The sequence below is a fragment of the Vipera ursinii genome (assembly GCF_947247035.1).
Source record: "Vipera ursinii genome assembly, chromosome: 3".
Lineage (NCBI taxonomy): Eukaryota > Metazoa > Chordata > Lepidosauria > Squamata > Viperidae > Vipera > Vipera ursinii.
The window spans coordinates 73,448,650-73,476,626 of NC_139516.1; the positions used below are offsets into that span (position 1 = coordinate 73,448,650).

The 27,977-nt window shown below is 42.4% G+C and overlaps 1 protein-coding gene and 1 long non-coding RNA gene across 2 annotated transcripts; one reads left to right on the top strand and one right to left on the bottom strand.

The window, feature by feature from the left end:
* Positions 1-6,485: 6,485 nt before the first annotated feature.
* Positions 6,486-21,270, top strand: ACADM (acyl-CoA dehydrogenase medium chain). Its single transcript, XM_083357510.1, has 12 exons — positions 6,486-6,585; positions 10,982-11,078; positions 11,976-12,073; positions 12,184-12,253; positions 13,231-13,331; positions 13,434-13,514; positions 15,103-15,233; positions 15,982-16,090; positions 16,552-16,692; positions 16,772-16,867; positions 18,338-18,586; positions 19,882-21,270. Exons 1-12 carry the CDS (start codon positions 6,562-6,564, stop codon positions 19,951-19,953), a joined length of 1,269 nt encoding a protein of 422 aa, XP_083213636.1. The 5' UTR covers positions 6,486-6,561; the 3' UTR covers positions 19,954-21,270.
* LOC310637183 lies at positions 21,123-27,931 on the bottom strand. The gene is made up of 3 exons (XR_014491883.1): positions 27,275-27,931; positions 23,796-24,783; positions 21,123-21,300 (listed from the first exon to the last, which is right to left on the bottom strand). It is a non-coding gene; the product is annotated as an uncharacterized lncRNA (long non-coding RNA).
* Between the last annotated feature and the right edge of the window lie 46 nt (positions 27,932-27,977).

The window sequence follows — 27,977 nt, forward strand, 5'->3', positions numbered from 1 at the left end:
ATCAGTGTGGGCACATTTTCCCTTTAAGATGCTGGATGCTGTCTTCTGTTGGCAAGTTTTCCCCTTTTGGGGATTCTCTTGCTTTACCATGCCTGCTGAAAAGCTGGTCACTAAACTTGTTTTAACGGCAGGTTTAGCTTATTACGCACACTCAAACAAACAGACACATGGGAAAACAGAAAAGTTCTCTCAGAATCTTGCAACACCTTTCTGCTTAATCATGCAGTCCTCTCAATACATGAGGATGGGGTTTTTTAAATAATATTTTATTAATTTTCCAATTTTACATTTGAGTATTTAAAAAGCAACGTGGTGACTGGGTTAATCAATAGTTCAATAACAAAATCTTTAGTGCAAATCTCAGGTTACAACATCATGTATTTCTTCTCTTTTTCCCTTAACATTTACTGTCTCGTATTCAAGCTAGTACAGTTGTAATTACATCAACTCAACAAAAACATCATTATTACATTTATCAATAAATTTTTAGCTTACACATTTCTTAATTACATTCAATCTTCATAAACAATCCGTATCCTGTTATTAATTTTTACCCAATTTTTAGTTTCTCATCAATATCCCAATTGAACCTTTGGTATGTACCGGTATACTTTTCAGAGTTTGGGTAACCAAGATTTCCCTTGTCTCACTTCATAACAAAACATAATATCCAAAATACACATTTTATCCATTTGAAATACATGAGGATGTTTGATGGGCTTGTTTTGCATGTGGTGATTTGTTTATCACCAGCGGGCATGGTCCTACACTCGAAAACAAATTGGGAAACAGATGAAGATCAAGGATTCCTGAACAGAAAGCATCTGTTGAGGAGCAACAACTTGCAACTATAAAAAAAAGCCCAGGGTTGCTAGATACTGAGATTGGCAGTATATAAATTTAATAAATTAATAAATCAAAGGAAAAGTAAAATTTGAAACAAAGATGCTAGTAGAAGGAAAAGGAAGCAGAAATAGCCACAACAGACTGGCTATTAGCTCAAATTCAGAGTCAGTGAGAGGACAAAGATGTGGGAAGGTTGGAGTGGAAGGTTTTCTGTATCCTTGTACAATCCTGAGATGAATGAAAAGTGGACACATAATTTTTCAATTTTCAAATCAATTTAACTTGACTCGAAAGAAAGACTTGTTGGGAAGTTATGTCAATGATATAAGTATTTCCACAGAAATATAATTTAAATATTTCATGAAAGAGTTAAATAATAGACAAATATGTGTTTCAGGTTTTATGTTATTCATAACCAAAATGAAAGTACAAGAATAGACATTATATGTTCTGATAGTCATATGCATTTCTATATAGAATATAAAATGCAGAAATTAGTAAAGGAAAAGAAAAATAATGTCAAATTAATAACTAGAAATCTTAAAAGGATAAATTATTTTTATTACCAGTTTAAGGGAAAAATAGGTACAGGCAGGAGGCATACTTTAAACGAACCTTTATTTAAAATCTAACTGGCAGAAATAATATTTTGAATGAAGTAAACTAGATTACATTTTGAAACTGTGGATTCTATACATACAGAGGATCCAGATTGTTGGGGGCAATTAAGCTGACTTTGTAATAATGCCGCTTCGGGGGTGTGTGTGTGAAAGCCCTAATAAGCAGGCATATACATAGAATGAAGGCTACTGCTAAGCTTGTAAGCCGCCCTGAGTCTTCGGAGAAGGGCGGGATATAAATGGAATTAAAATAAAAAATAAAATAAAATACTTGGAAATAAGAGTTACTGAATTCAATGGATAATGCTCTGTACAGCATTAATATATACATGGCATTGAGATCCTGTAAACTTTTTACATTTAATTTATATTTTAATAATTACTATTGGGTATGTCTAGTTTAATGAAGAGAAGGACGAGGGATGGACATGATAGCAGTGTTCCAATATCTCAGGGGCTGCCACAAATTAGAGAGTCTCAAGCTATTCTCCAAAGCGCCTGAAGCCAGAACAAGAAGCAACAGATGGAAACTAGTCAAGGACAGAAGCAACCTAGAACTAAGGAGAAACTTCCTGACAGTTAGAAAAATTAACCAGTGGAACAACCTGCCTCCAGAGGTGGTGAATGCTCCAACACTGGAGGTTTTTAAGAAGAGACTGGCCAGCCATTTGTCTGAAATGGTATAGGCAGGGTTTCCTGCCTGAGCAGGGGTTTGGACTAGATGACCACAAAGGTCCCTTCCAAATTTTTTATTATTATTATTATTATTATTATTATTATTATTATTATTATTATTATTATTATTATTATTAGTGGTAGTAGTAGTATGAATGTTACCAAAGTAACTTAATGGAAGGAAAAAGGGATGACATTACATTTTTCTTATTCAAGAAGCACTATTTTTAAAAAACATGTTAACATGTTGTGTACTAAGAGAAAATCGCAAATGCCTATAAATTGGATGTGTTACTGAAATGTCTTAACTTTTTTTCCTCTTCTTTTTTATATTTTCCTGGAGCATTAATTGGTCAAAATTTCTTCTTCTTCCCATTTCCCCCTCCCTCCCTTTGGCTAATTTATATCTAATGTTACCTTCAATAACCGGTAATTTCTTTGGTTCCCTTCATCTTTCATTCCATTCCTTTGTTCCTCTGACACACAGATAAGAATCAATCCACAATAAATATCCCTGTTAGTTCTTTGTTCACAGCCCTTTCCATGGCCTTAGATGGTGGAGCAGTGGGCTAATGCCTCCTTAAGTAACACCAGCTGCCTGCAATTAGTGCAGGTTCGCATCCCACCAGGCTCAAGGTTGACTCAGCCTTCCATCCTTCCGAGGTAGGTAAAATGAGGACCCAGATTGTTGGGGGCAATAAGCTGACTTTGTAATAATGCCGCTTGGGGTGTGTGTGAAAGCCCTAATAAGCAGGCATATACATAGAATGAAGGCTACTGCTAAGCTTGTAAGCCGCCCTGAGTCTTTGGAGAAGGGCGGGATATAAATGGAATTAAAATAAAAAAAAATATTGCTAAGCACATTGTGCTTTAGATTGTAAGCTCCCCTGAGTCTTCGGAGAAGGGCAGGATATAAATGGGATTTAAAAAAAATGCCAGCCCATGGGCCGGATGCATCACGCGCGGAAGTTGCACCCACCCCCAGCTCCGGCAAGGAGAAAAAAAGTTGCAATACATCGCAACATGTTACGTGACACGGCGAGTTTAACACCCCTGCCTTAGATTTTTATAAAGTCAAGACAGATTAAGAAGCAATAATTTTCCAGACCAAGAAGCTTTCAAGGCACAGATTTACTGCTTTTCTCCACTGTATAACTTTGAAAAAGGGTCTGTTTGATCTGCCTCAAGAAACATTAGTTGTACTTGTTTACTTGCTTCCAACTCTTAGGATTGTCTGTCAGTAACTGGTTGAGTTCTTGTAAGGTCATGCTGGAGTTGTTGATCATAGAATTTAACTGCTTTCTCTTCAGCAGGCCTCTTTTCATTGCCTTTTTTCTAAGCATCAGGGTCTTTTATGAAGGATTTTTTAATATCTTGAAAATATAAAAAAGCTTCATTATTTGTGCTTTCAGTAAGCAGACAGATTTTATTTCACCTACTGTTGAATTACTTCCTGCAGTCCAAGGTATTCTCAAACATTTTTTTGCAACACCAGAGTGCAAAAATATCGGGTTTTTTCATTCTGCTTTTGATGGACCAGTTCACAGCTGTATATTACTATTTGATAAATCGGTTTCAAAAAATATACCCTGTTGTCAATCTGATGTCTTTTCACTTCAACATTTTGTCTAGACTTGTCACTGTTTTTTCTGAAGTACCCGACATTTCTTTATTTTATGTCTACATTCTCCACCTGTGAATTGTTGAGCTTAGGAAGAATATATCTAGTCTAATTCAACTTATTCACTCCCTAGTTATATTAGGTTGGTATTAGCTGTTGATATAATCTTAGATTTTTGTTTTAGTAGTGAGTACTGTAGCAGAATAGATTTACATTATTTAATTTACTTTCAACAATAAGTTCTTAGGTCTTCTTCATTTCCAGCCATTAAAAAAGTATCATCAGCATATCTGAAGTTTTTGATGTTTTTCCTAGAAAACGGAATACTAATTTCTGTCTTTTCTGATCTAATCTAACATTTCTTGAGATATGTTCTCCATTTAAGTTAAGTTAAGTTTTACAATCAATGTAACAAAAATAGGCATCTTTTGGAATTTGCTTTTTCCATTATCCACTGGATAGTAGCAATGTGATGTTGGATGACCTTGCCATTCTGGAATTCAGCTTATACATCTGGTGGTTCTCATTTCAAGTGCTGCTGAAGTCTGGACTAACGAAATCTTAAGCATCACCTTTACCAGCATTTGAAGCAGTATTTTTGAACATATTTTTTTAGAATTTCAGAATTTATATGATCTTTTCAGGCCCCTGACCATTGCTATATCCATAAAGGATCTGAAAGCCCAAATTCTGTCCTTAGCATTGCTAAAGTTAGCAAAATTAGAGCTACCATACCTGGCTTATGGAAATCTTGACTAGATAAGGCTTTGCTTCCATATACTGGTAGTTAAGATTTCTGCAGTTCAAATATGGTAGCCCAAGACAAAATAACAGACTTTTGTTACCACATCCATTTTTACATCATGGCTTACAATGGTGGTTGGCCGTTCCAACACATGGGAGAAGGCCATAGAGTTGGGAGCACAATGCCATGCAGGACTTTGACTTTTCAGGGAAAGTTGCATATGACAATCATAGAGCCTTGGTGGAGCAGTGGGCTAATGTCTCCTTAAGTAACACCAGCTGCCTGCAATTAGTGCAGGTTCGCATCCCACCAGGCTCAAGGTTGACTCAGCCTTCCATCCTTCCGAGGTAGGTAAAATGAGGACCCAGATTGTTGGGGGCAATAAGCTGACTTTGTAATAATGCCGCTTGGGGGGGGGCGAAAGCCCTAATAAGCAGGCATATACATAGAATGACGGCTATTGCTAAGCACATTGATTTGTGCTTTAAATTGTAAACCACCCTGAGTCTTCGGAGAAGGGTGGGATATAAATGGGATTAAATAAATAACCATAGCTCCCTGCATCGGATTGTGTCACATGACTACAACATGGGTACTGTGCCTGGAGCTTTGAGGATTGGTCATATGTCCATTTCAATATTGCTGTAACTCTGAATGGTCACTGAATGAATAGATGTAAGCTGAGGGCTACCTGTAGTAACTCTTATGGTTCAGTATGTAAAGACAGAAACAGAGTGCCTCTGTTCCAAGAAATCCACAATACAGAGAACAATAAATCATGACTAAGCATTGGTAAGCATGTTGTACAAACACTGGTATTATGACAAAATCATAAAATCTACTATGAGATATACCATTTTAGCATCTGCAGGAAGTTGACCATAATTGATGAATACTTGTTATATTTGTTACATTTGAGGGATCTCCTTGCCCCAACTACATTCACCCATCCCATCAGGTCCGGCAGGAGAGGTATACATCAGATCGCATCAGCAAAGGAGCTTCATACCCAAGTTGAGAGTTTTTTCTGCCACGGCCCTGCCCCTCAAAACACACACACACATCCCGGAGGTTGGCCCAACCCTTTTTGGTCTTTGGGAAGGCCTTCAAAACATGGCTTTGCTATTAGGCCTGGAGATCCCATGGAATGGCTGATATAAGGTTGCACTCTTCTCTTTTGTAATTGTGGTTTACTGTTTAATGGAAAAATTACACTGATCATTTAGTGTTTTTTTAGTCGTGTAGGTTGTGAAAGAGTCACATGCCAGTGACGTGGGCAGCTATTTAAATTAAATAAATAAAATAAAATAGTGTCTATCTTCCCCTTCTAGGTCCTGCAAGATGCCGACATGGTTTATTGAGTAAGAACCAACTATCTAGGTTCCATTCTTTGCGGCCTAAGACCCAATTTATTGACTAGGTTCCCAGAATAAATCCCAACCCAAACTACAGGTTACTTACTGTACCTTAGCCCTGGTGGCACAAGGAAGGCTTTTGGTTTGCTTCAGCAAAACTGCAGCGAGGGGAATCCATGCAAAACAAATGATCGCCGATTGGCATCAAGTGTTGCCAGTCCAGGTGCAACAACTTCACACTCCTAATGCATCAAATCCTTCCTTCCTTCCGATCGCCGTTCGAATGCAACCCGGTGTTGCCGTGAAACTAAAAGCCAGACTAAGCCGGGTTTCTAGATTAAAGCTTGGTCGTGCTTTAACCGTTCGGTCTGCCCAGCGCACCGAACCACAAACTGACCCCTCACGTTTGGATCCGCGCATCCCGCGGCGCCGAAAACCGAGGCCGACTCCCCCGCACTTCCATCCCCACGGCAAGCAATTCAATAGCAGCGCCCCGCCACTCCCCAAACCAGCCACCAGCCAGCCCTTCCTACTCCTCTTCTCCGTTTCGGCCGCCCGGGACCGCCGGAAAAGCCAACCTCACCCGCCCCACACCCGCCCCCCGTTTGGAGGCGGGCCTAGGCTTTGGCGTTTCATCCGTGCGAAGTTCAGTCACGGCCTGTCAGGTTCGCCGAGGAAGAGAACAGGAAAGGCTTTGTCATGGCTGCACTGAGAGCCTGTCGGGTGAGAAGAAAACCGGCCAAGGCGGCCACGGGGGTTCGGCTCGGCTTTTCTGGCACGCCTCTGCTTTGCTGGAGGGTGCCTCGGTTTGGAGGATTTGGGGGACAGCCGCCTGGGTTAATGTTGCGGGTGGACCAGGTTTGGGTTGTCTCTGCCGGAGGAAAAGTTCAGGGATTGCAGAGGAGGGTCGCCAAAGGACGGGTCTCGACGGCAGCCCGCAAGATGACAATCATTGGTAGTGAATTGCGGGAGGAAAGATCGGGGATTTTTTTTTTTTTTTTTGGTTTTGGGTTTTTTTGTGGGTGTGCAAAATTACGGGATATCGTATCCAAGTATGCCAAAGGTCGCCTATCTGTCGCCCCCTTTCTGTTAAGATGTTTCCAAAAACACTCCCGTTGTTTTTGCTTCTCCGCCCCCCTCCCCCCAAAACTTCCCCTCTTTTCTTTTAAATTTGAACATCTAGGATGGACTTCTCGAAGCAGATAGGCCAAGTCTGTTTGGCACAGCAAAAATAATAAGTCAACTTGCCACCGCTTCTGTTACTTCCTAGTATATGTGAAATTAATCCGTGTCTGGTATATGTCAAATTAATCCACGTCAGAAACTTAGTCTTAGAATCTTAGTCTCTCAATTGTAAAGAAGACTTGCTTTATCTAAGCAAAGCTTTCATCTAAAAGTATATTTCTACATCAAAAAATTACCTGGTCCCGGGTAAAATTAAAAGTGTTTTAAGATCTTATTTAAAAAGTTATTTTTTTTAAGTTTGTCAGTTGGCATTGGTTTTAAGTTGTACAAAGTTTTTCTCATGCATAGCAGCAATGCTGCATTATTTTATTTCACACAGATGGTTACAGGATCAGGGACCCCCTGTTTGTGGAGTTTAAAAATGTAAATGACAAGTATATATTATAACAAGGGAGACCATTATTTAAAATAAATAATTGCAAACTTATATAAAAATATTTCTCTAGAAATTATTTGAAATACTTGTCATATATAATTTTAAAGTTCTTAAGGTTTATGGTAGTACTGATGCTAATATGAAGAATCATCAGTCATTTTGCATGACATTATACTTGTTAAATATAGGACAGAACAATACATCAAGGTTGTGAAAGAACATAATGCAATTAATATATTACTGTCAGCATTCCTGTTGCATGATTTAATTTTCTCCTAGGAAATCCCAGGAGATTAGATTTTTGTCTTCCTGCGCAAAGAGTTAGAAAACAAAACAATTATTGTGAATTTGAAAAATAAATTATTTACCATAAGGAAAATTGGAATATAGAATAAGGCACAATAGAATGGTTCAAACTATTGTGATAGTAATGGAATCTGGTGACACTTATGAGCATTCTGGTGTTGTTGTTTTTTTAAAAAAAAAACAAATGTGCCACAAGAAATCATTCCAAATCTTGCAAAACAAGATATCAAAAGTCTGCTATATAAGTTTCAAATTAAAAATATAAATGGTTTTTGTAACCAGTAACAAGCATTAATAAAAAGTTTGTGCTTTCTAGTTAATATTGTACTTTAGATGTTCCAGTGACTCATTTGCAACTGTCCTAAGACCTATTTTTGTTCTTTTTCACAGTCTCTTGGCTTCTATGTATTCATTTTTTTAATTGTGCATTATATCTTAAATAGTTTGGGTTTGTCCTTCACTTGCCATTTAATTTACAATTTATATGCCAAGGCTGGATTCAAAAGACAAGATATAAATTGAAATTCATGTAGGCTTGCATATTTCTGCTTAGCTCTCTATCCATAGAAAAATAATTAAGCCAAGGCCAATTTTGGGAAAAGTTTTGTAGTCTTAGGCTTAGGGAATGAAATTGATTACTCCCAAGCTGTCAATATGCAAAATGAGGCTTTGGTTGCTGATATGAAAAGATCTCTGGTCTAAAATAATACATTTGACTATCTGTTGAGTTCCTTCATTCTTATTAACATTTCAGATCAGGGGTGTCAGACTGCCTGTCATGTGACATGTTGCGATGTATCACGACTTTTTTCCATTGCCGGCAATGGAGCGGACGCAGTTTCGGCATGATGTATCTGGCCCACAGGCCAGCAGTTTGACACCCCTGCTCTAAGCAGTTTACAGAGACAGCATATTTTCCCCAACAGTCTGTGTCCTCATTTTACCGACCTTGGAAGGATGGAAGACAGAGTCAACTTTGAGCCAGTCAGGATCAAACTCCTGGCAGTGGGCAGAGTCAGTCTGCAATACTGCATTCTAACCACTGTGCCACCACAGCTCCTATATCTTATATTTCATTTCATTTCTTAATAAGATAAATGTACCTTAGTATTTCCTGCTAATAAAATATTTTTATGTCGCTCTTCTTACTGTCGAGTAACTCAAATAATATTGCAGTTTCTTATCTTGATTTATCATAATTGAATTTTTGAGGAAACTTTTCCATAAAATTCCCCTCTTTTAAGGATTATTTCTTTCTTAACAATTTTGCTTGATTTTTTGTTTGATTTTGTTAAAAATTCCTTTTTTATTTATATTAACTATTGTATAACTGCAACTTGTTTAATGCTTTCTTCCTCCGCTTTTTAGCATTAGCACAAAAGTTGTTTTCAAGTTTAGTCTTTTAAAGTCATATCTATTGACTTTAAATTACTAGGCTTATAGAATTTTTATATGCTATTGTGGGAAGAATCCAGAGAAAGAAATATTTTGGGAAATATTAAAAAGGCAGAATATATTTCCCCAAAGAAATAATAGGGAAGATCTTAAAAATAAAGACAGAAACCAGCCAGCAAAAATCAGCCCCAGCCCCTAGGCAGAGGCCAGCTTTTAGAAATGCAAATTCAATAATCCATTCAGGAAGGCTGAAGCCAAGAAGCTAGAAGCTATGAGATTAGGAAGACAAAGATCCCTAAAATCTACATACCCCACCCAAACTCTAAAACAGGACATAATTGGATTAACCCACCAATGTCAAATGGGCACACTCAGACTAAGGTCAAAGTACATGACACAGGAAATACAACGCCTTAAACAAGAACAGAAAACAACCTCAAGAGCCCCAGAAGATATAAAACCCACCACTCCCTGCTACATGTGGTCATTTACAACCTTTTTTCTAAAGCAGTCTCTATTTTGTTTATTCCCGGCTTGGACTGGACCCTGATGAAGATTTTTCCTTCAACACTTGTTGTTAGTTGCGAAGTTGTGTCCGACCCATCATGACCCCATGGACAACGTTTCTCCAGGCCTTCCTGTCCTCTACCATCTTCTGGAGTCCATTTAGGCTCACGCCTACTGCTTCAGTGACTCCATCCAGCCACTGCATTCTCTGTCGTCCCCTTCTTCTCTTGCCCTCAACCTTTCCCAGCATTAGGCTCTTCTCCAGTGAGTCTTTCCTTCTCATTAGGTGGCCAAAGTATTTGAGTTTTAGCTTCAAGATCTGGCCTTCTAAAGAGCACAAAAGATAAATGATGGTCAACAGGGTAGCAGGCTAGGCAGGAACGTTCTGACCAGTGTTTATTGATGGCAATTAACAGCAAATAATAGCAATTAACAGCAACTAAACAGCAAATAAAGTCAGCACTGCGAGTGACTTCCTCCCAGCGCCTTATATACAGGCAATCCCCTTAGCTCCACCCCCCCATCCATCCAGCCAGCATCCAGTGCCCATCCCTAAAACCGGCATAGCTGGCCTGCACCTCCCCCCTCCAGCGTTGTCTCCAGCAGTCCAGCATGCAGCCACAGCTGTTCAGCGGCTGGAGAGAGCCTCAGCTGCTCGGGAGGTCAGGCAGATTCCTCAGGCAAAGGGGATTTCCCTCCCTTTCCCTTCCTTGAAATGGCAAGCCCACAGGGCTTGACAGACAGCTGATTTGTTTATATGCCAACTTTCCAAGAATTCCCTGGCATTTTTTAATTTAGTTAGTCTAGGATACTCATATTTCTCCCCACGTGTGAGGAGATTAAGAACTTTGCATTGTGTCTTCTAACTGCCAATTGATGTTCAGGAATGCTGTCTGTTAACTTCTGCCTGTTTGGCCTACACAGTGGCTGTTTCAGTCATTACACTGTAAGTTGTGTACACTGTAAGTTGTAGATAAAGAAGCCACTGTATTTTAAAGAATTAACACTTCATCTTTTTAGACAGTAGTCGAAACAGTAATGTTTTGTACTCTTTTTAACATTAAAACAGAATACATTCTATATTCGTTTTTACTTTATGATATTTATACTATTTATAAGTTTAATAATAATTGACACATGAGATTTTTTAACCATCTCTGGGCAAAAATTGTATTTTGTAAAATGTGTTGGGCTCTATATCCTTGCAATGTTTATGCATTGGTAGTAAAGTTTGGAACATTTATTGAAAGCCTCTGTGACACTTGGTTCTTTTTTAAAATTAAATTTCAGGTCGTGCGAAGCATTGTTGCTTGTGGCTTGAGAGCCCAATCCAGTCATGCTGCTGCAACATCACCAAAAAGCAAATCTGCTGCTGGTTATAGCTTTGGTATGTAAAAATACTCCATAATGCTTCTCGTGAAGGCCCTGAATTGGCAGATTCTAGTATTATAAATCTAAATTGATTCATTTCTCATTATTTTCTATATAGTATGCGAGCATATTTGCTATGTAGTACATGAGCATATGCAGGCATATTCAGATATCTCCCTGTTTTTCTTATGAAACATACCTCACTCTAGGAAGAAAAGGTTAGAATATTTAGATAGGATAAACTGTGAAGACATAAGGATCAAATATATTCCTTTCTGGACATTTTATTCACCTGCGCTCCCTTATGTGCATTATCTACTGCAGCTTGTTAAGCATTTGCAGTTTCTAGATAGTGGAACGATTTGTAATGAAAGATAATACATTTCCTGAATTACTTGAAATGTTTCAAAATTATACTTTGTTTTTGGACAATTGCTATGTGAGGCAGAATCCTAACACATGTTCCTTTAAAGTTTAACATTGGAGCATACATATTTCCATATATGTGTAAGTGTTTTGCACATGACTTTTGAATCGATATTATGGGTGAAGAAAAACAGTAAATGTATACCGTATTTTAGTAGATGGGATATGGATGCATATAGTTAAGGATGACAGCGAAGAAAGAATTTAATGTAGATTAGTCTGCACATTTCCCCAATTCTAGTCCTGCCTTAGGCATGAAAGCCAGCTGAGTGATCTTGGGCCAATTACTCTCTCTCAGCCCAATTCACTTTACAGGGTATTGTTTCCGGGAAAGTAGGAGAAGAAAGGAGTATCATGTATGTCTGTTACCTTGAGTTACTTCTAAAGAAGTAAAGGTAGGATTTTTTTTTTTAAAAATGAAATAAATATGTCATGTCCTACTAATTTTTTATGCATGTCTGGGGAATTGAAATCTTATGTTTTCTAGAACTTACTGATGAACAGAAAGAATTTCAAGCTACAGCTCGTAAATTTGCTAGAGAAGAAATCGTACCTGTTGCTTCTCACTATGACAAAACTGGAGAGGTAGATACAATAAATAGTAGGGAAATACCATGTTTAAAATTTCAATGAATAAGACTCTCTAAGCAGAGGCTCTATGCATAATGCTTCTTGTATCTATTTCCTTTATTTAGTATCCTGTTCCTATCATTAAAAGGGCATGGGAGCTTGGTTTGATGAATACACACATACCAGAAAGTTGTGGTAAGTAAAGTACTTAGTAAGCTATAAAACCAAATAAACAGTGAAATATAAGTAGTAACGGCACTAAGGATATTACAATCCAATCCGATTTTGAATATATGAGATAAGAACATATCTTGGAAGAAATAAGTCATATAGATGATATGTAAACATGTGAATCGACCTCACTGAATGATATTCTGTTGAGCTCAAACTGTTTCTCTCCTACTACAATTATTTGCACTAGATTTTCTATAGAAAAGTATTTGTGATATTCTTTGATACTGTATTTAAGTTGGAAAGATTTGCAACTAAAAGATAGTATATCTCTAATAAATCTTTTTTTAAAATCCAAATTAAATAGAATTAAATGTCTTATCTTTTGTGTGTGTGGATGGCAATATTTAGAATACCTCAGATTAGCATGTCTGTACAGTTAAGTGTACAGCCGCCCCTTGTTTGTGACTAATGACCATTTACAAATACAATTTAGAAATACCGTACATAAACAGTAATAAAAATCATTTTCTGCTCAACGTACACATTTATGATCAAATTTCATGGCCTGATAACAAAAGGCTTCAGTGTGAAACTGATTAATGTCTAGTGAGTTTCAGGCAGCATTAAAAGTTCTAATCACCTAATTAAAGTCAGAGTTGACACATTTTAGGGAAGTTCTGGGCTGCAAGGAAAAGCAGCTCAGGAAAAGATAGCTTAGTTAAGCAATTGTTCCACTCTGCAAGGGGGGCAAAAAAAGGAGGAAAAAAAATGGATCAGACACAGAGTAAGTTTATCTGAATGACCAGCAGCAACCAGGAATTTTGCAGTTTTCTTTCTGTGTCTGTCACTTGTTTACTCAGCAGCCATTTTGCTTAAGTTGCTGGAATGGCTTGCATCACTAAATAGGAGATGGTGCAATAGAACATAAAATAATTAACTTTTCTAACATAACATTTATTTGTTTGGAATTATAATGTTGTCCAAAACAATTTTTGTAGGTGGTCTTGGCCTTGGTACTTTTGATACCTGCCTTATTACTGAAGAATTGGCTTATGGATGTACAGGAGTTCAGACAGCTATTGAGGCAAATTCCCTAGGTGTAAGAGTTTTGCTTTAATTTTACTCATTATTTACATTATTTTAACATTGGCATTAAGCTATGTCATCCTGTGTATTAAACAATGAACTTTTTTTGCTACAGCAAATGCCAATCATAATTTCAGGAAATGAGCAACAGCAGAAAAAATATTTAGGAAGAATGACTGAAGAGCCCTTAATGTGTGTAAGTATTTTTGCAATATTGATAGAATGGTATTTTGATTTCCTTTGTGATAGAAATCTACAAATCTATATTATTATATTGATTTTATTTTATTATAGTAATTATATTATCATATAATAAACAGAGTAATACATTGAGCAACATAATTTAATACTAATTAAAAATATTTATGTGACCATGAAGTCATATCTTGCTATAATAACTAGAGTAGTCAAGTTAAATGAACAGCTATTTGTGTTTACACAAAGTAGAAATAGCAGTTGTTTGTTTAGGCTCAGTAATCTCTAAAACTAGATGGGTCAGTGATAAAATAGGTAGTTTGTGATCTTGGTTCAGTATAATTTTATATATAAAAACTATATATATAGTTTTAATGGTTGCAGGGTATAGAGTCCATATGATGGTTCTGCATATTTGCAAGAATGTAAATATGAATTGGTACCGTATATACTTGAGTATAAGCCGACTCGAGTATAAGCCGAGACCCCCAATTTCACCCCCAAAAACTGGAAAAAGTTATTGACTCGAGTATAAGCCGATCCGCCGTTGTGCAAGCCTCCGCCGCCGGCGGAGGCTGGATCCGCGCTCTGCAAGCCTCTGCCGCCAGCAGAGGCTCGATCTGCCATTTTGCAAGCCTGAATACACAGGAATACCCTGTGTGGCCGCGGCTCTCGGGGAAGCCCTGGCTGTCCGCTTCCTCGCTCCACGCTGCCATTCGGGGCCCGCGCGTTCCCCGGGCAAATCGCGGCACCCAGCAGGCGAGGAAACACGCCCGCTCCAGTCGCCCCCCCTTCCCTCAGGAGACGCGAAGCAAGTGACCGCCCGGAGCTTACCGAGGACTTGCGCGCGGCCGAGGCTTCGGTGCTTCCAGGATCACGCGCACCTCTCCCAAGCCGCCGCCGTCCGGAGACCTCCCGAAGTTTGGGGAGGTTTGGGGAGGTGCGCGCGCACCTCCCCAAACCTCCCCAAACGTCGGCAGGTCTCCAGACCTCCGCGCCCTGCCTGCCAGCGGAAAGAAGCAGGCAGGCAGGGCGCGGAGGTCCAGAGACCTGCCGACGTTTGGGGAGGTTTGGGGAGGTGCGCGCGCACCTCCCCAAACCTCCCCAAACTTCGGCAGGTCTCCGGACGGCGGTGGCTTGGGAGAGGTGCGCGCGATTCCGGAAGCACCAAAGCCTCGGCCGCGCACAAGTCCTCGGTAAGTTTTTTTGTTCACTGGAGTATAAGCCGAAGTGGAATTTTTCAGCCCAAAAAGTGGGCTGAAAAATTCGGCTTATACTCAAGTATATACGGTATCTATCTTTTTGATGAATAAAGCAATATAGACACTTAGCAATAAAACCGTGATGTTTCATTAAGACCTCTTCATATTCTCAGTAGTTTTCCACAATTTAAAAGAGAACATACTTTTCATAATTGTAAGTTATTCATTTCTTTATCAATAAAAGGTATAATGAAAGTTAACTAAATTGCTGATGATTTCGTATCATGTTCACGTGGAGTGGCTGGATTTAATCTTCATTTCATTACATTTTAGTACGTGTAGTACTGTATAGTTTGTAATTTGATGTTTTGCATTTTCTTTTTTAAGGCATACTGTGTAACAGAACCTGGTGCAGGCTCTGATGTAGCAGGTATAAAGACAAGAGCTGAAAGGAAAGGAGATGAATATATTATAAATGGACAAAAAATGTGGATCACCAATGGTGGCAAGGCTAATTGGTATAGCAATTTATTTAAGCTACTTAAATAAGGCTCAGTTATATAGTATGTCCCTAACATTTTTTTTCAGGAGATGTGTAGAAGATCCTACTATATCTTTATATTTTCAGTATTGTAGTGGTCATAATTTACATAATTTAAATGTGCAGAAACAATTTTTGAACAGTATTTTCATTCATTCTTATATCACACTTGTCTCATTCTATAACCAAGCAATAGAAGGTTTGAACCTGAATGGTGTGGTATTATTAGATACCAATTTTTATAGAAATTAAACTACTACTACTACTACTACTATTATTATTATTATTATTATTATTATTATTATTATTATTATTATTATTATTATTATTATTATTATTATATTCATTTGGCCAATAGTACGATGGTATTTCCCTCATTCTAGATCATAAGTCGTTAATTTCTTTAGGAAAAAAGAATAAAAGAATTCAGTAAATGAGTGTGGGCTAAAAAGAAGATAAATTTGTAGAGGTAAAATCATTCTTTCACCCAGAATCAGTGTATAAAACTGATATATCTAGTTTTATGTGTGAATTGAAATTTAGAATCAAAATCATGTTAAGGTCCAAATAAAAACTAAGAATTATGCTATAAGACTGTTCCATCTTATGAGAAATGTGTTATTAGTATTTTATATGTTATAAGACAGCTCCAAGACAGTTAATAGTTTCTGATGACCTAGCAGCAAATTTGAAAAGCTAATGTGGTTTGTGTATGTTCCAACTAGGTATTTTTTATTGGCACGTTCCGATCCTGATCCAAAAACCCCTGCAAGTAAAGCTTTTACAGGATTTATTGTGGAAGCTGACAGCCCTGGAATACAGATTGGAAGAAAGGTAGAACATTTTAATGCTAATTTAAAGATTTGGTATTGGCTCTTCTTAGTTAGTAGTAAAGAAATCATTGGCTATAAAATATATATAATAAAAAGTATAAAGTATTCTTGCAGTAGTTATCTTTTATAAAGCTAAAGAGTGTTATTTGTGGGAATATAAGGTTTAGTGAAATGTAGTAAAAATAATAGTTGGAAAGGACATTAAGCTTTTGGAATTTGTTCCATTCTATTATAAATCATTTTTCTAAATTGCTGAGCTTTGTGACATTGCCATCAAATATAGGCCCAAAACTGATTTCTAAAAATCTTTATTAAATTTATTTTTAATATGTGTGCAAGAACTAATACACTGTAGGTGGAACAGGCTTTAATCTTACTTTTCTGATGAACCTACTTTAGTATTTTTGAATTAAAAATAGAGTATTAACAGTAATTATTGATCGAATTAAATTCTTTTTTCAGGAGCTTAACATGGGCCAGCGCTGTTCAGATACGAGAGGGATTGTTTTTGAGGATGTAAGAATACCCAAAGAAAATGTACTTATGGGTGAAGGAGCTGGCTTTAAAATTGCCATGGGAGCATTTGATAAAACAAGGCCTCCAGTAAGTATTCAAAGTACATTAGAAAGAGGAATTCCAATTGTAGAATTTTTGGTTTGTAATATTCATTACTGATCTACAGGTAGCAGCTGGTGCTGTTGGATTAGCACAGAGAGCTTTGGATGAAGCTACAAAATACGCTATGGAAAGAAAAACCTTTGGGAAGGTCATTGCAGAGGTATGTGAAATTCCAACTACAGATGTAATATGATGTGAAATCAAATATTGCATTACTAAATTTAAGCTCAATTAGACTTTCTTTTTTCTTTCCCGTTTCTGACCCTGTATTATCTTGCGGATTTTGAGTATAGGTAGAGCAATATTTCTCAACCTTGGCAACTTTAAGCTATGGAGGTTTCAACTCCCAGAATTTCCCCAGCAAGCAATGGGAACTCTAGGAAATGAAGCTAAAATTGCCAAAGTTGGGAGATACTGGTGTAGAGTGAAATTGTTCCTGCTAATGGAAGCACATATTTGAATGTTCGTAATTTGTAGGAAGTATGTTTGGGCAAAAAAATCTTTCACAGAATGCTTATAGAGCATTTTTATTTTTATTTTCAATAAAACAATATATTCTGCTGATCTTAACCAGACTCCTCTTACTATAAATGAAGAGACTCTTGTGTGGCATAAGAAATTTTAAAATGGCTGCACTTGTTACTTAGGCAACTAGGCCAATGTATTGTATACCTATTGCTGATACTGTCATATGTTACATCATATGTTCCATCTGAAATGGTGGTACAGTAGGTAAATTGTTGGTCTTCGGCAACTGTGGCTAATGTTTAAAGATGGTGAGAGTTGCAATACAACATCCCAGAAGAACACAGACTACTACCCTTTTTACAGAGTCATATATATTTGTTTTGTGCTCTCTGTATACAGTAGTCCTTGACTTATGACCACAATGGAGCGTAACATTTTTATTGCTAAGAGAAACATTTGTTAAATGAGTTTTGTCCCATTTATGACCTTTTTTCCACAGTTGTTAAGTGAATTATTGCAGTTGTTAAGTTAGTCATAAGGTTGTTAAATGAATCTAACTTCCCCATTGACTTTGCTTGTCAGAAGGCTACAAAAGGTGATTGCATGACCCCGGGACACTGCAACCATCATAAATATGAGTCAGTTGCCAAGCATCTGAATTTTGATAATGTGACTATGGCGATACTGTGACAATCGTAAACAGTCGTAAGTCACTTTTTTCAGTGCCATTGTAACTTCAGTCAGTAAATGAACTCTTGTAAGTCAAGGACTATCTGTACTAACACACGTTTTATGCATATTTGGCAATAAGCCATTTGAGGGCCTTCTTGTGGAGTCCTTGGTGTTCTCTGAGCTTGGTTGTTTTCTTGCAGACATTTCATTACCCAGCTAAATAACATCAGTGCTAGCTTAGCCTAGTTGGGAATGAAATATCTGCAAGAAAACAACCAAGCTCAGAGAGCACCACCCTACACATATTTTTCTTCTGTCAGCAAGGAGTTTCTTGTTTATCCAGGACATATGAAATCTACTGCCCAGAGTCACAGAGTGACATATAATAAATAAGATTAAATAGTGCATACTGCTTAAATACATACTACCATTGATATTTGGAAATTAACTTTTCAACACTTGCTTTCACCTCTCCCTCAAACAATCCCAGCACCAAGCAGTGTCCTTCATGTTGGCTGAAATGGCACTGAAAGTGGAACTGTCTCGCCTGGCCTACCAGAGGGCAGCATGGGAGGTAGATGCTGGTCGTAGAAATACCTATTTTGCTTCTATAGCAAAGGCATATGCTGGAGACATTGCAAATCAAGTAGCTTCTGATGCTGTCCAAATTTTTGGAGGAAATGGATTCAATAGCGAATATCCAGTAGAAAAACTAATGAGAGACGCAAAAATATACCAGGTAAGCAATCTGGTTTTCAATATCATTAGTCAATTGTCAATATCATTAGTATATTTAGGATAAATTTACATTTATACAATTCTAAAGAAAATGTGCCTTTTTTGGCTGGTGTGCATGTAGGCACTCTTTATCATCAGGATTGATGGCAGCTCTTCTGTTGCCCTCTGAAAGAATGTAGTATTATTTTTAATGCAATGTTTAATATGCTCTTTCTATTCTTTTTAATGACTCAGAATCTTTTCCTTTTTTTTCTATTAACTTAATTGTAGATTTAGTAATACAACAGGTTTTACCATAGCACCGAACAAAGAAAAGAGACATTTTACATGGAGAAAAATGTAAAGAGTGTAGTTTGAAAATATGTCCCCTTTGTTGTACTCACTTCTGGTCCCATAAAAGTTACTGGAAAGTAATCTTATCTCATTCAGTAGTATAGGTAGCCGTCACCTAATGACCACAATTGAGACTGGCAACTCCATCACTAAGCAGTATGGCTGTTAAGTGAAGTATCCTATGACCCTGTTGGTTTTATGACTGTGGTTCTTAAGCAACACATCACATTACCATGATTTGTGGTTTTACTGCCCAATTCTCCACTGATTCTCCTTGTTGTGAAGTAGGCTAATAGCAATCACATAACTATGAAACACTGCAATGATTGTAAAATGTGCACCAGTTGCAAAGCAGTCAAGTAGTGAGGGGGGGATACCATGACAGTTGCAAGTTCAAGGACCAATTGTAAAATTACTTTTTAAGTGCCATCATAACTTCAAACAGTCATTAAAAAGGGCATTCTTTGACCAAGGACTACCCCTATGTATTTCCAAGTTGGAACATTGCTGTTTTTTATTTAAATACACCACTTTTGGGTGACTATGTTTCTTCTTGTGTTTTGCTTTGCTGAGGCCTTGCAGTGTTTCGTTTCGTTTCTAGAATGTGCAGCAATGCAGTTTTTAAATATACAGGTGCAGATTTCATCATACCTGCTTGCTACATATTTTCACATCACACTATATATAATTAAGCTTACATATATGGTAATTAAACTTTACATACAGTAGGGATTTTGAGTGTGATGTGCCGTGGTATTATTCAGAAGAAAAAGACAAAACATCCCAGTAGACCTAGGTTCAGGTTTAATTAAAAGTAGCTCTTTGGACTATCAGTTAAGTTTAGATTTTTGTTCTATCATTGTATTTTATTATCACAATTATGCATTTATAATAATTTTTACATATTACCCATGATAATGTTTTCATGAACATTTTGTCTGTCATACATTTTCTCTTTTTCAGATTTATGAAGGAACAGCTCAAGTTCAGAGAATAATTATAGCTCGTGAACATATTGGCAAGTTTAAAGCTTGAGAATGTACATTAGCTTGATTTACAAATGTTGGGCTTTCCCCCCCCCCTGGTGCTTTACTTTTAATATCGAACAAAAATGGCATCAGTAGTAGTATTGTCAAAACCTAATACATGAAAAGGGCAGCCACTTAATTTCTGGAACTATTCAAGACATTTCATATTTTTGTTCAACTTTATCATGGATGTCTCTGTTGTCTGAAATCTCTGTACTATATTTAAGTGCCTTGGATTTCTGTAATTGGAACAGGAAGAATTTCATATAAAATTGAAGCCTGGGAGTCTGCATTGCAACTATTACTACATATATATTGATTACAAGATTAAAAATATTTTTGTAGATAAATCATTATGCCTGCAGTTGGATTCATAAATAATATAGAAGAGTTACTTTTGTTTTACAGAGCAGAATGAAATTTAATGAAAGCTCCTTGCTGAAAGATGCAAAAAAAAGTATTTATCCCAATTTCCTTTCCCATGTACTTCAACTCTCTATGATAACTTTTTGAGCGTGTTGTAGAGGAAGAAGAGAGACATATGTGGAACATATATGACAATGGTGCCTTATGGTATTCCTTGACAGGTACTCCTTGACCTATGACCATTCAATCAACAATTCCAAGTTACACTGGCACTGAATGAGTGGTGGTTACAACCAGTTCTTGGAGTTCTGGCCATCCCACCCCTACCCCACCCCCGGTAGTCATGTGATTACAGTCTGGGTGCTTGACAACCAGTTCACACTTAACAGCCAGTTGATAGGCATCCCACAATCACATGATTGCCACCTGCAGTCTTCCATGCCAGTTTTCCCAGAAGGCCAGTGGGGAAGCTAGGAGGAAAGACTGCAAGTTGCTGAGGCAAGTGTTTCCTATTACGTACCGTCTCCCAGCTTCTATGCACTCACTTCGCATTAGGGACTCAGCCTCTCAGATCTGCACTCCTACACATACACCCTGACCTGCATGGCACTTTATGCACCCTCACCAACCCTCACAGCATCTCTAACATACTTTTTCCTGACCCACGCAGCATCCTTCAAGCACCCCTTCACATCGCATCACTTGAGAATGCAAATACCTGTCACAACTGCTGTTGTAAGGACTATCTATACTCAGATATGATAAACATAGCCATGCAATCCAATTTTTCCCCTAACAATTTTATTACATTTGCAATATTCTAATGAGTGGTAGTTTCAAATTACTAGTACAAAATTCTATATGCCTAAATATGAACTTGTTTTTATAATGGATGTATATAGTTATTTTGGTATTGAAACTGAGACAGCTAATTCACGTTAATCCTTATCTGTGCTGAAATACGTTAAACTGTCTTACCCCAAAGAGCCTAAGCCACGGGTCGGCAACCCGCGGCTCCGGAGCCGCATGCGGCTCTTTGAGCCGTCTCATGCGGCTCCCAGTCGCCAGGTGCGCGCGCACCTCTCTGATCGGGTGGAGGTGCGCGCGCAGCTCTCCAAAACTTCAAGGCGGCGCTCTGCCCAGAGAAGCGGGAACTGCCCAGAGAAGCCACGATTTCCCCTCCAGAGGAAGAAGGCGCCGGATGCGGTTGGCCCCGTGGGGAAGGGGGAGCGGCGGCGGGAGCGACGGAAAAGCCGCAGAAATGGCAGGAGAGATGCTGACTGGCGGCGGCCTCGGAGGAGGCAGAGGGGGGGAGGGAGGGAAGGGTGACCGGGGGAGGGGGGGTAAGCCAGAAGGAAAAGGGAAACTCATCCCGCAGAGCGGTTGCAAAAAGAGGGAGGAGATAAGCCAGCCCGGTACCTGGATCCGCTTCCTGTGTCCCCTCCGCTCTGCCATGATGTGCCCGTTTGGTCTCCTGGTGACGTGGGGCTAAGCCGGAAAAGGGGGATGGGGAGACCGAGGGAGGGAGGAAGAGAGAGAGAGAGACGGAGCCAGCACCAGCCAGCGGGCTCACGAGGGGCGGCAACCACGTGGGGCGGTAACGCGCGCGAGCCCTTGGGGAGGCAGGGCGGGAGCGCGGTCCGGCCGCCGGGCTTCCTTTCCCACTTGTCCGCATCGCTCCAAGGAACTGCATTGTTTGGGGATGGCGACGCTGGTCGTTTGCTGCGGGGCTCCCGCTTGGAAGGGAAGGGAAGATTTGTGAGGGGAAGATGTTGATGACAAGCTTACATTTCCTTTAAAATGCTGTTTCCCGAGGCGCTCGGCTAAGGAGGAACTTTTTTTGTGAGCGTGGCTGGGACGGAGGACTTGTCCTGCACGTCCACAGGCAACGAGGGCAAAACCCCTTGCGACCTGGTTGTGAGAAATGGGGAAAATGAACACACACACACACACACACACACACACACACACACACTCGGCCTCCCCGTCGCCTGGATTCTCACTTCCCCTTCAGGCGTGCTCTGAGACTCAGGCGTGCGGCGCTTTTCGTTTGCGGAGCCGGGGGGAAAAAGTTGCCTTTCCACAAAGTGCCGCGACTCCCTTGAAGTGACTCGTAGCGGGCCCCGTTTTCCCCCCCCCTCCGTGCAACTTCTGGCTATCCCCCATTTGCCAGGTCTGCAACTAGAGGCGAGTGCCTCGCCTTCAGCCGAAGGGCAAAAGCCCGATCTCGTCCCTCTCCCCTGTTCCCTCAGAGCGCTGCTTGATGGGCTCTCCGCGTGGGTTGAATGGTTGTCTCTGTCCGTTCCCACCCCCCGCCCAACCCCGCCATCGATTCTGTAAGTACCGCACACGACACACACACCCCGGGGCAATTGAAGAAAATAGGATGATGAAGGACTGCAAACTAACACGTTACACGTCTCCATCGATTAACCATTATTTCCCTGAATGACAAGCAAGCCGGTGGTCAAGTAAGTGAGGGTGACGATTTATTTACACGTGAGACAGGGAGAGACGATTTCTTTATTCCGCCAGCGAGCTCAGCGCCTGGCAAGCTTCGGCGAGTCAAGAGCGCGGCTCTGGGAAGCGCACTGGCCTTTTCTGCCTGGGTTTCATGAGGGACGAAGTGAGTTGGGCTGGAAAGCTGCAAAACGACCACGCTTCTCCGTTCCGCCTGGCCCTGGGAGGATAAGGACAAATTAGCAGCAGCGCCCGTTAGCAGCAGCGCCAGGAGCGTCCGCCGGGGCAAACGAGGGGAAGGGCGGCTCCCCCAGCCTCGCAGATCCTCGGGAGCGGCAAGGATCGGGTTTCTGCTCGGAGGGAGGGGGAGCGCAGCTTGCACGGTCCGGCTTCGTCCTCTGGCCTGGCCCAAACGCCGCCTCTCTCACCCCCTGCACCGGGTCCAGGGGCCAGGCTGGGCACGCGAGGCATTGTTCCCCTCCCGCAGGGCAGCCGCGGAGCAGACAAAGAAGGGAGGGACGTGCTCCCTCCTTCTGCCCCCTCCGGAAAAGCGGGCGGAGGGCGGGCTTGCTGGCCGGGCTTCCTTGGGATGCTGGCGCCTGAACAAAGGGCAGGAGCCGCCCAAGGTGGGCTGCAGCAACTCGCTTCTCTGCCCCCCCTCCAGGCAAGCGGGGCTTCGTCCCCCGCCTCTCCAGACCTGCCCGCGGTGCTCCGACCCTCCCACTTTTAAAAGCCGCTGTTCTTAGGAGAAAAGCCCCCGTCGCCCCCTCCCCCCCGCGCGCGCCGGCCTGGCCCCGTTTGATGAATGCAGCAGGTCTCCGGACGGGACGGCGCGCACCTCTACAAAGGGGAGACCCGTCGCCACGCAGGTGCCTCCCATTTTGCGCATGCGCAAAATGCTTTTTGCGCATGCGCGTGAGTGGACGCACGCATGTGCACTTTTTGCGGCTCCCACTGTTTTGTTTGTGCAACGGAACCGGTTCTGAGTGGCTCCTTTCCTTTTTTCGGTTGCCGACCCCTGGCCTAAGCTTATTTAAATAGCAAAACCAAATGGAAAAGTTAAAAAAACCACATCTTTAGGTCCTGTTCCTGATTTTATTTCCCCAATAAAACATTATTTGCTAATGAAATGTTTTTTTTCTTCTCTCCCACCCTGCACATCCCCTAGATCAGTGATGGCAAACCTTTTGGAGACCAAGTGCCCAAAAAACACCCCCCCTCCACCCACCTGCAGGGCCACTCACCGCCTCCACGGCCTGCTGCAGATTGCACAGGCGGCCCAGCAGTGCCATGGTGGTCACGCCTTCCGCCCGTGTCCCGCAGCATAAACTGCATGCGTCGGGGAATGAGGGTGGAGTCTTGTCCCCGCTGCCTGGCTGCCATGTCCTTGGCTGTGCTGCTCCGTGCGGGCCGTGCTCGGGGGTGACTCCCCTCCAGGGGGGCTGCTGGTGAGGCTGCGGGAGAAGGTGAGGCTGGGGTGATGGCGCATGTGCCCACAGAGAGGGCTCTGAGTGCCACCTCTGGCACATGTGCCTTAGGTTTGCCACCACTGCCCTAGATCTACTTTAAGGGTCTTCATTTACTTTTGAGAAAAGTGACAGGACCCATCATAGCAGTGAAAATCTGTTAAAATAATATTAGATTTATAACAGAAAGATTAATATTTGTATGTGTAAGTTATGCTTGCAGAGCTCTATAAGCACCGAAAGGATTTACCCACATAGCCGCTTTACCTCTAGTCTGGAACTGCCTGCTTACTGTTCATTGAGGACATTAGCACAGCAATCTATCCTGGGTTAAGGTTATTTCAAAGAAGACTGCCTTTGTTTTCTTTTGGAGAATGCAAGAAAACCTCCTGTTTGAATAATTTTTGTGCATGACTACCTCTCACCTATTGCATTTAGCCATAGGATTGTCTACTTGGGGAAGTAACTGTTGCTGAAGAGGTCAGACACCTCTTTTGTATAGCTTTTCCTTCCATTGGTGGGGGTTCAATCTGGGGAATATGGACCTTGTGGCAGGGGTCGGCAACCGAAAAAAGGAAAGGAGCCACTCAGAACCGGTTCCGTTGCACAAACAAAACAGTGGGAGCCGCAAAAAGTGCACATGCGTGCGTCCACTCACGCGCATGCGCAAAAAGCATTTTGCGCATGCGCAAAATGGGAGGCACCTGCGTGGCGACAGGTCTCCCCTTTGTAGAGGTGCGCGCCGTCCCGTCCGGAGACCTGCTGCATTCATCAAACGGGGCCAGGCCGGCGCGCACGGGGGGGAGGGGGCGACGGGGGCTTTTCTCCTAAGAACAGCGGCTTTTAAAAGTGGGAGGGTCGGAGCACCGCGGGCAGGTCTGGAGAGGCGGGGGACGAAGCCCCGCTTGCCTGGAGGGGGGGCAGAGAAGCGAGTTGCTGCAGCCCACCTTGGGCGGCTCCTGCCCTTTGTTCAGGCGCCAGCATCCCAAGGAAGCCCGGCCAGCAAGCCCGCCCTCCGCCCGCTTTTCCGGAGGGGGCAGAAGGAGGGAGCACGTCCCTCCCTTCTTTGTCTGCTCCGCGGCTGCCCTGCGGGAGGGGAACAATGCCTCGCGTGCCCAGCCTGGCCCCTGGACCCGGTGCAGGGGGTGAGAGAGGCGGCGTTTGGGCCAGGCCAGAGGACGAAGCCGGACCGTGCGAGCTGCGCTCCCCCTCCCTCCGAGCAGAAACCCGATCCTTGCCGCTCCCGAGGATCTGCGAGGCTGGGGGAGCCGCCCTTCCCCTCGTTTGCCCCGGCGGACGCTCCTGGCGCTGCTGCTAACGGGCGCTGCTGCTAATTTGTCCTTATCCTCCCAGGGCCAGGCGGAACGGAGAAGCGTGGTCGTTTTGCAGCTTTCCAGCCCAACTCACTTCGTCCCTCATGAAACCCAGGCAGAAAAGGCCAGTGCGCTTCCCAGAGCCGCGCTCTTGACTCGCCGAAGCTTGCCAGGCGCTGAGCTCGCTGGCGGAATAAAGAAATCGTCTCTCCCTGTCTCACGTGTAAATAAATCGTCACCCTCACTTACTTGACCACCGGCTTGCTTGTCATTCAGGGAAATAATGGTTAATCGATGGAGACGTGTAACGTGTTAGTTTGCAGTCCTTCATCATCCTATTTTCTTCAATTGCCCCGGGGTGTGTGTGTCGTGTGCGGTACTTACAGAATCGATGGCGGGGTTGGGCGGGGGGTGGGAACGGACAGAGACAACCATTCAACCCACGCGGAGAGCCCATCAAGCAGCGCTCTGAGGGAACAGGGGAGAGGGACGAGATCGGGCTTTTGCCCTTCGGCTGAAGGCGAGGCACTCGCCTCTAGTTGCAGACCTGGCAAATGGGGGATAGCCAGAAGTTGCACGGAGGGGGGGGGAAAACGGGGCCCGCTACGAGTCACTTCAAGGGAGTCGCGGCACTTTGTGGAAAGGCAACTTTTTCCCCCCGGCTCCGCAAACGAAAAGCGCCGCACGCCTGAGTCTCAGAGCACGCCTGAAGGGGAAGTGAGAATCCAGGCGACGGGGAGGCCGAGTGTGTGTGTGTGTGTGTGTGTGTGTGTGTTCATTTTCCCCATTTCTCACAACCAGGTCGCAAGGGGTTTTGCCCTCGTTGCCTGTGGACGTGCAGGACAAGTCCTCCGTCCCAGCCACGCTCACAAAAAAAGTTCCTCCTTAGCCGAGCGCCTCGGGAAACAGCATTTTAAAGGAAATGTAAGCTTGTCATCAACATCTTCCCCTCACAAATCTTCCCTTCCCTTCCAAGCGGGAGCCCCGCAGCAAACGACCAGCGTCGCCATCCCCAAACAATGCAGTTCCTTGGAGCGATGCGGACAAGTGGGAAAGGAAGCCCGGCGGCCGGACCGCGCTCCCGCCCTGCCTCCCCAAGGGCTCGCGCGCGTTACCGCCCCACGTGGTTGCCGCCCCTCGTGAGCCCGCTGGCTGGCTGGTGCTGGCTCCGTCTCTCTCTCTCTCTTCCTCCCTCCCTCGGTCTCCCCATCCCCCTTTTCCGGCTTAGCCCCACGTCACCAGGAGACCAAACGGGCACATCATGGCAGAGCGGAGGGGACACAGGAAGCGGATCCAGGTACCGGGCTGGCTTATCTCCTCCCTCTTTTTGCAACCGCTCTGCGGGATGAGTTTCCCTTTTCCTTCTGGCTTACCCCCCCTCCCCCGGTCACCCTTCCCTCCCTCCCCCCCTCTGCCTCCTCCGAGGCCGCCGCCAGTCAGCATCTCTCCTGCCATTTCTGCGGCTTTTCCGTCGCTCCCGCCGCCGCTCCCCCTTCCCCACGGGGCCAACCGCATCCGGCGCCTTCTTCCTCTGGAGGGGAAATCGTGGCTTCTCTGGGCAGTTCCCGCTTCTCTGGGCAGAGCGCCGCCTTGAAGTTTTGCAGAGCTGCGCGCGCACCTCCACCCGATCAGAGAGGTGCGCGCGCACCTGGCGACTGGGAGCCGCATGAGACGGCTCAAAGAGCCGCATGCGGCTCCGGAGCCGCGGGTTGCCGACCCGTGCCTTGTGGAATACCTCATTGTTTTGATCAGAATGCAGCACACAACACAGATTGTCACCCAGACCTGAGAAGCACCCAGGCTAAGTGCAGATCTTCAGCTTCCCTCTTTCTGTTGGTTCTGTCTCTCCTACCAACAAAGCCATCGTTCGTACCCCAATAGCAACAACAATAGTAATAGTAATTAATAATAGTAATAATAATAGTAATAGTAATTACTATTGTTGTGAGGGCAGCAACACTGAAGACCTTGTTGTGGAGCCAAAGGGACAGAGTCAAGTCATTTTCAGATGACTCTCCAGAGTAGGAGGAAGGTACAGTAGAGTCCAGATTCTTCAAAAAATAGTTTTGTCACCTTTTCCAGGCTGATGCCCATTAGCAGCTGTTTTCAAAGGTCGTCAGATTTTTTTCCAGCTGTTACTTCCATATACCTGTCTTACGAATATCTCACTTTGATAGTGAAGAACTTGAATCTGTTTTTGAACTAGGGCAGGACCTCCCACACTCACACCTGATTATCATCCATTAATTGAAACACCTAATTTCACCATCAAATGAGGGTGAGGTTCATATATTTGTGCCACAGAAATATGTACCTTTGGATCATTTTCCTCAATAAATCAATTAACAAGTATGCTTTTGACTCCTTTGTTTAATTTGCTTTTCTAATTGTAGGACTTCTTTGGAGAACATATCAAATTTTAAGTT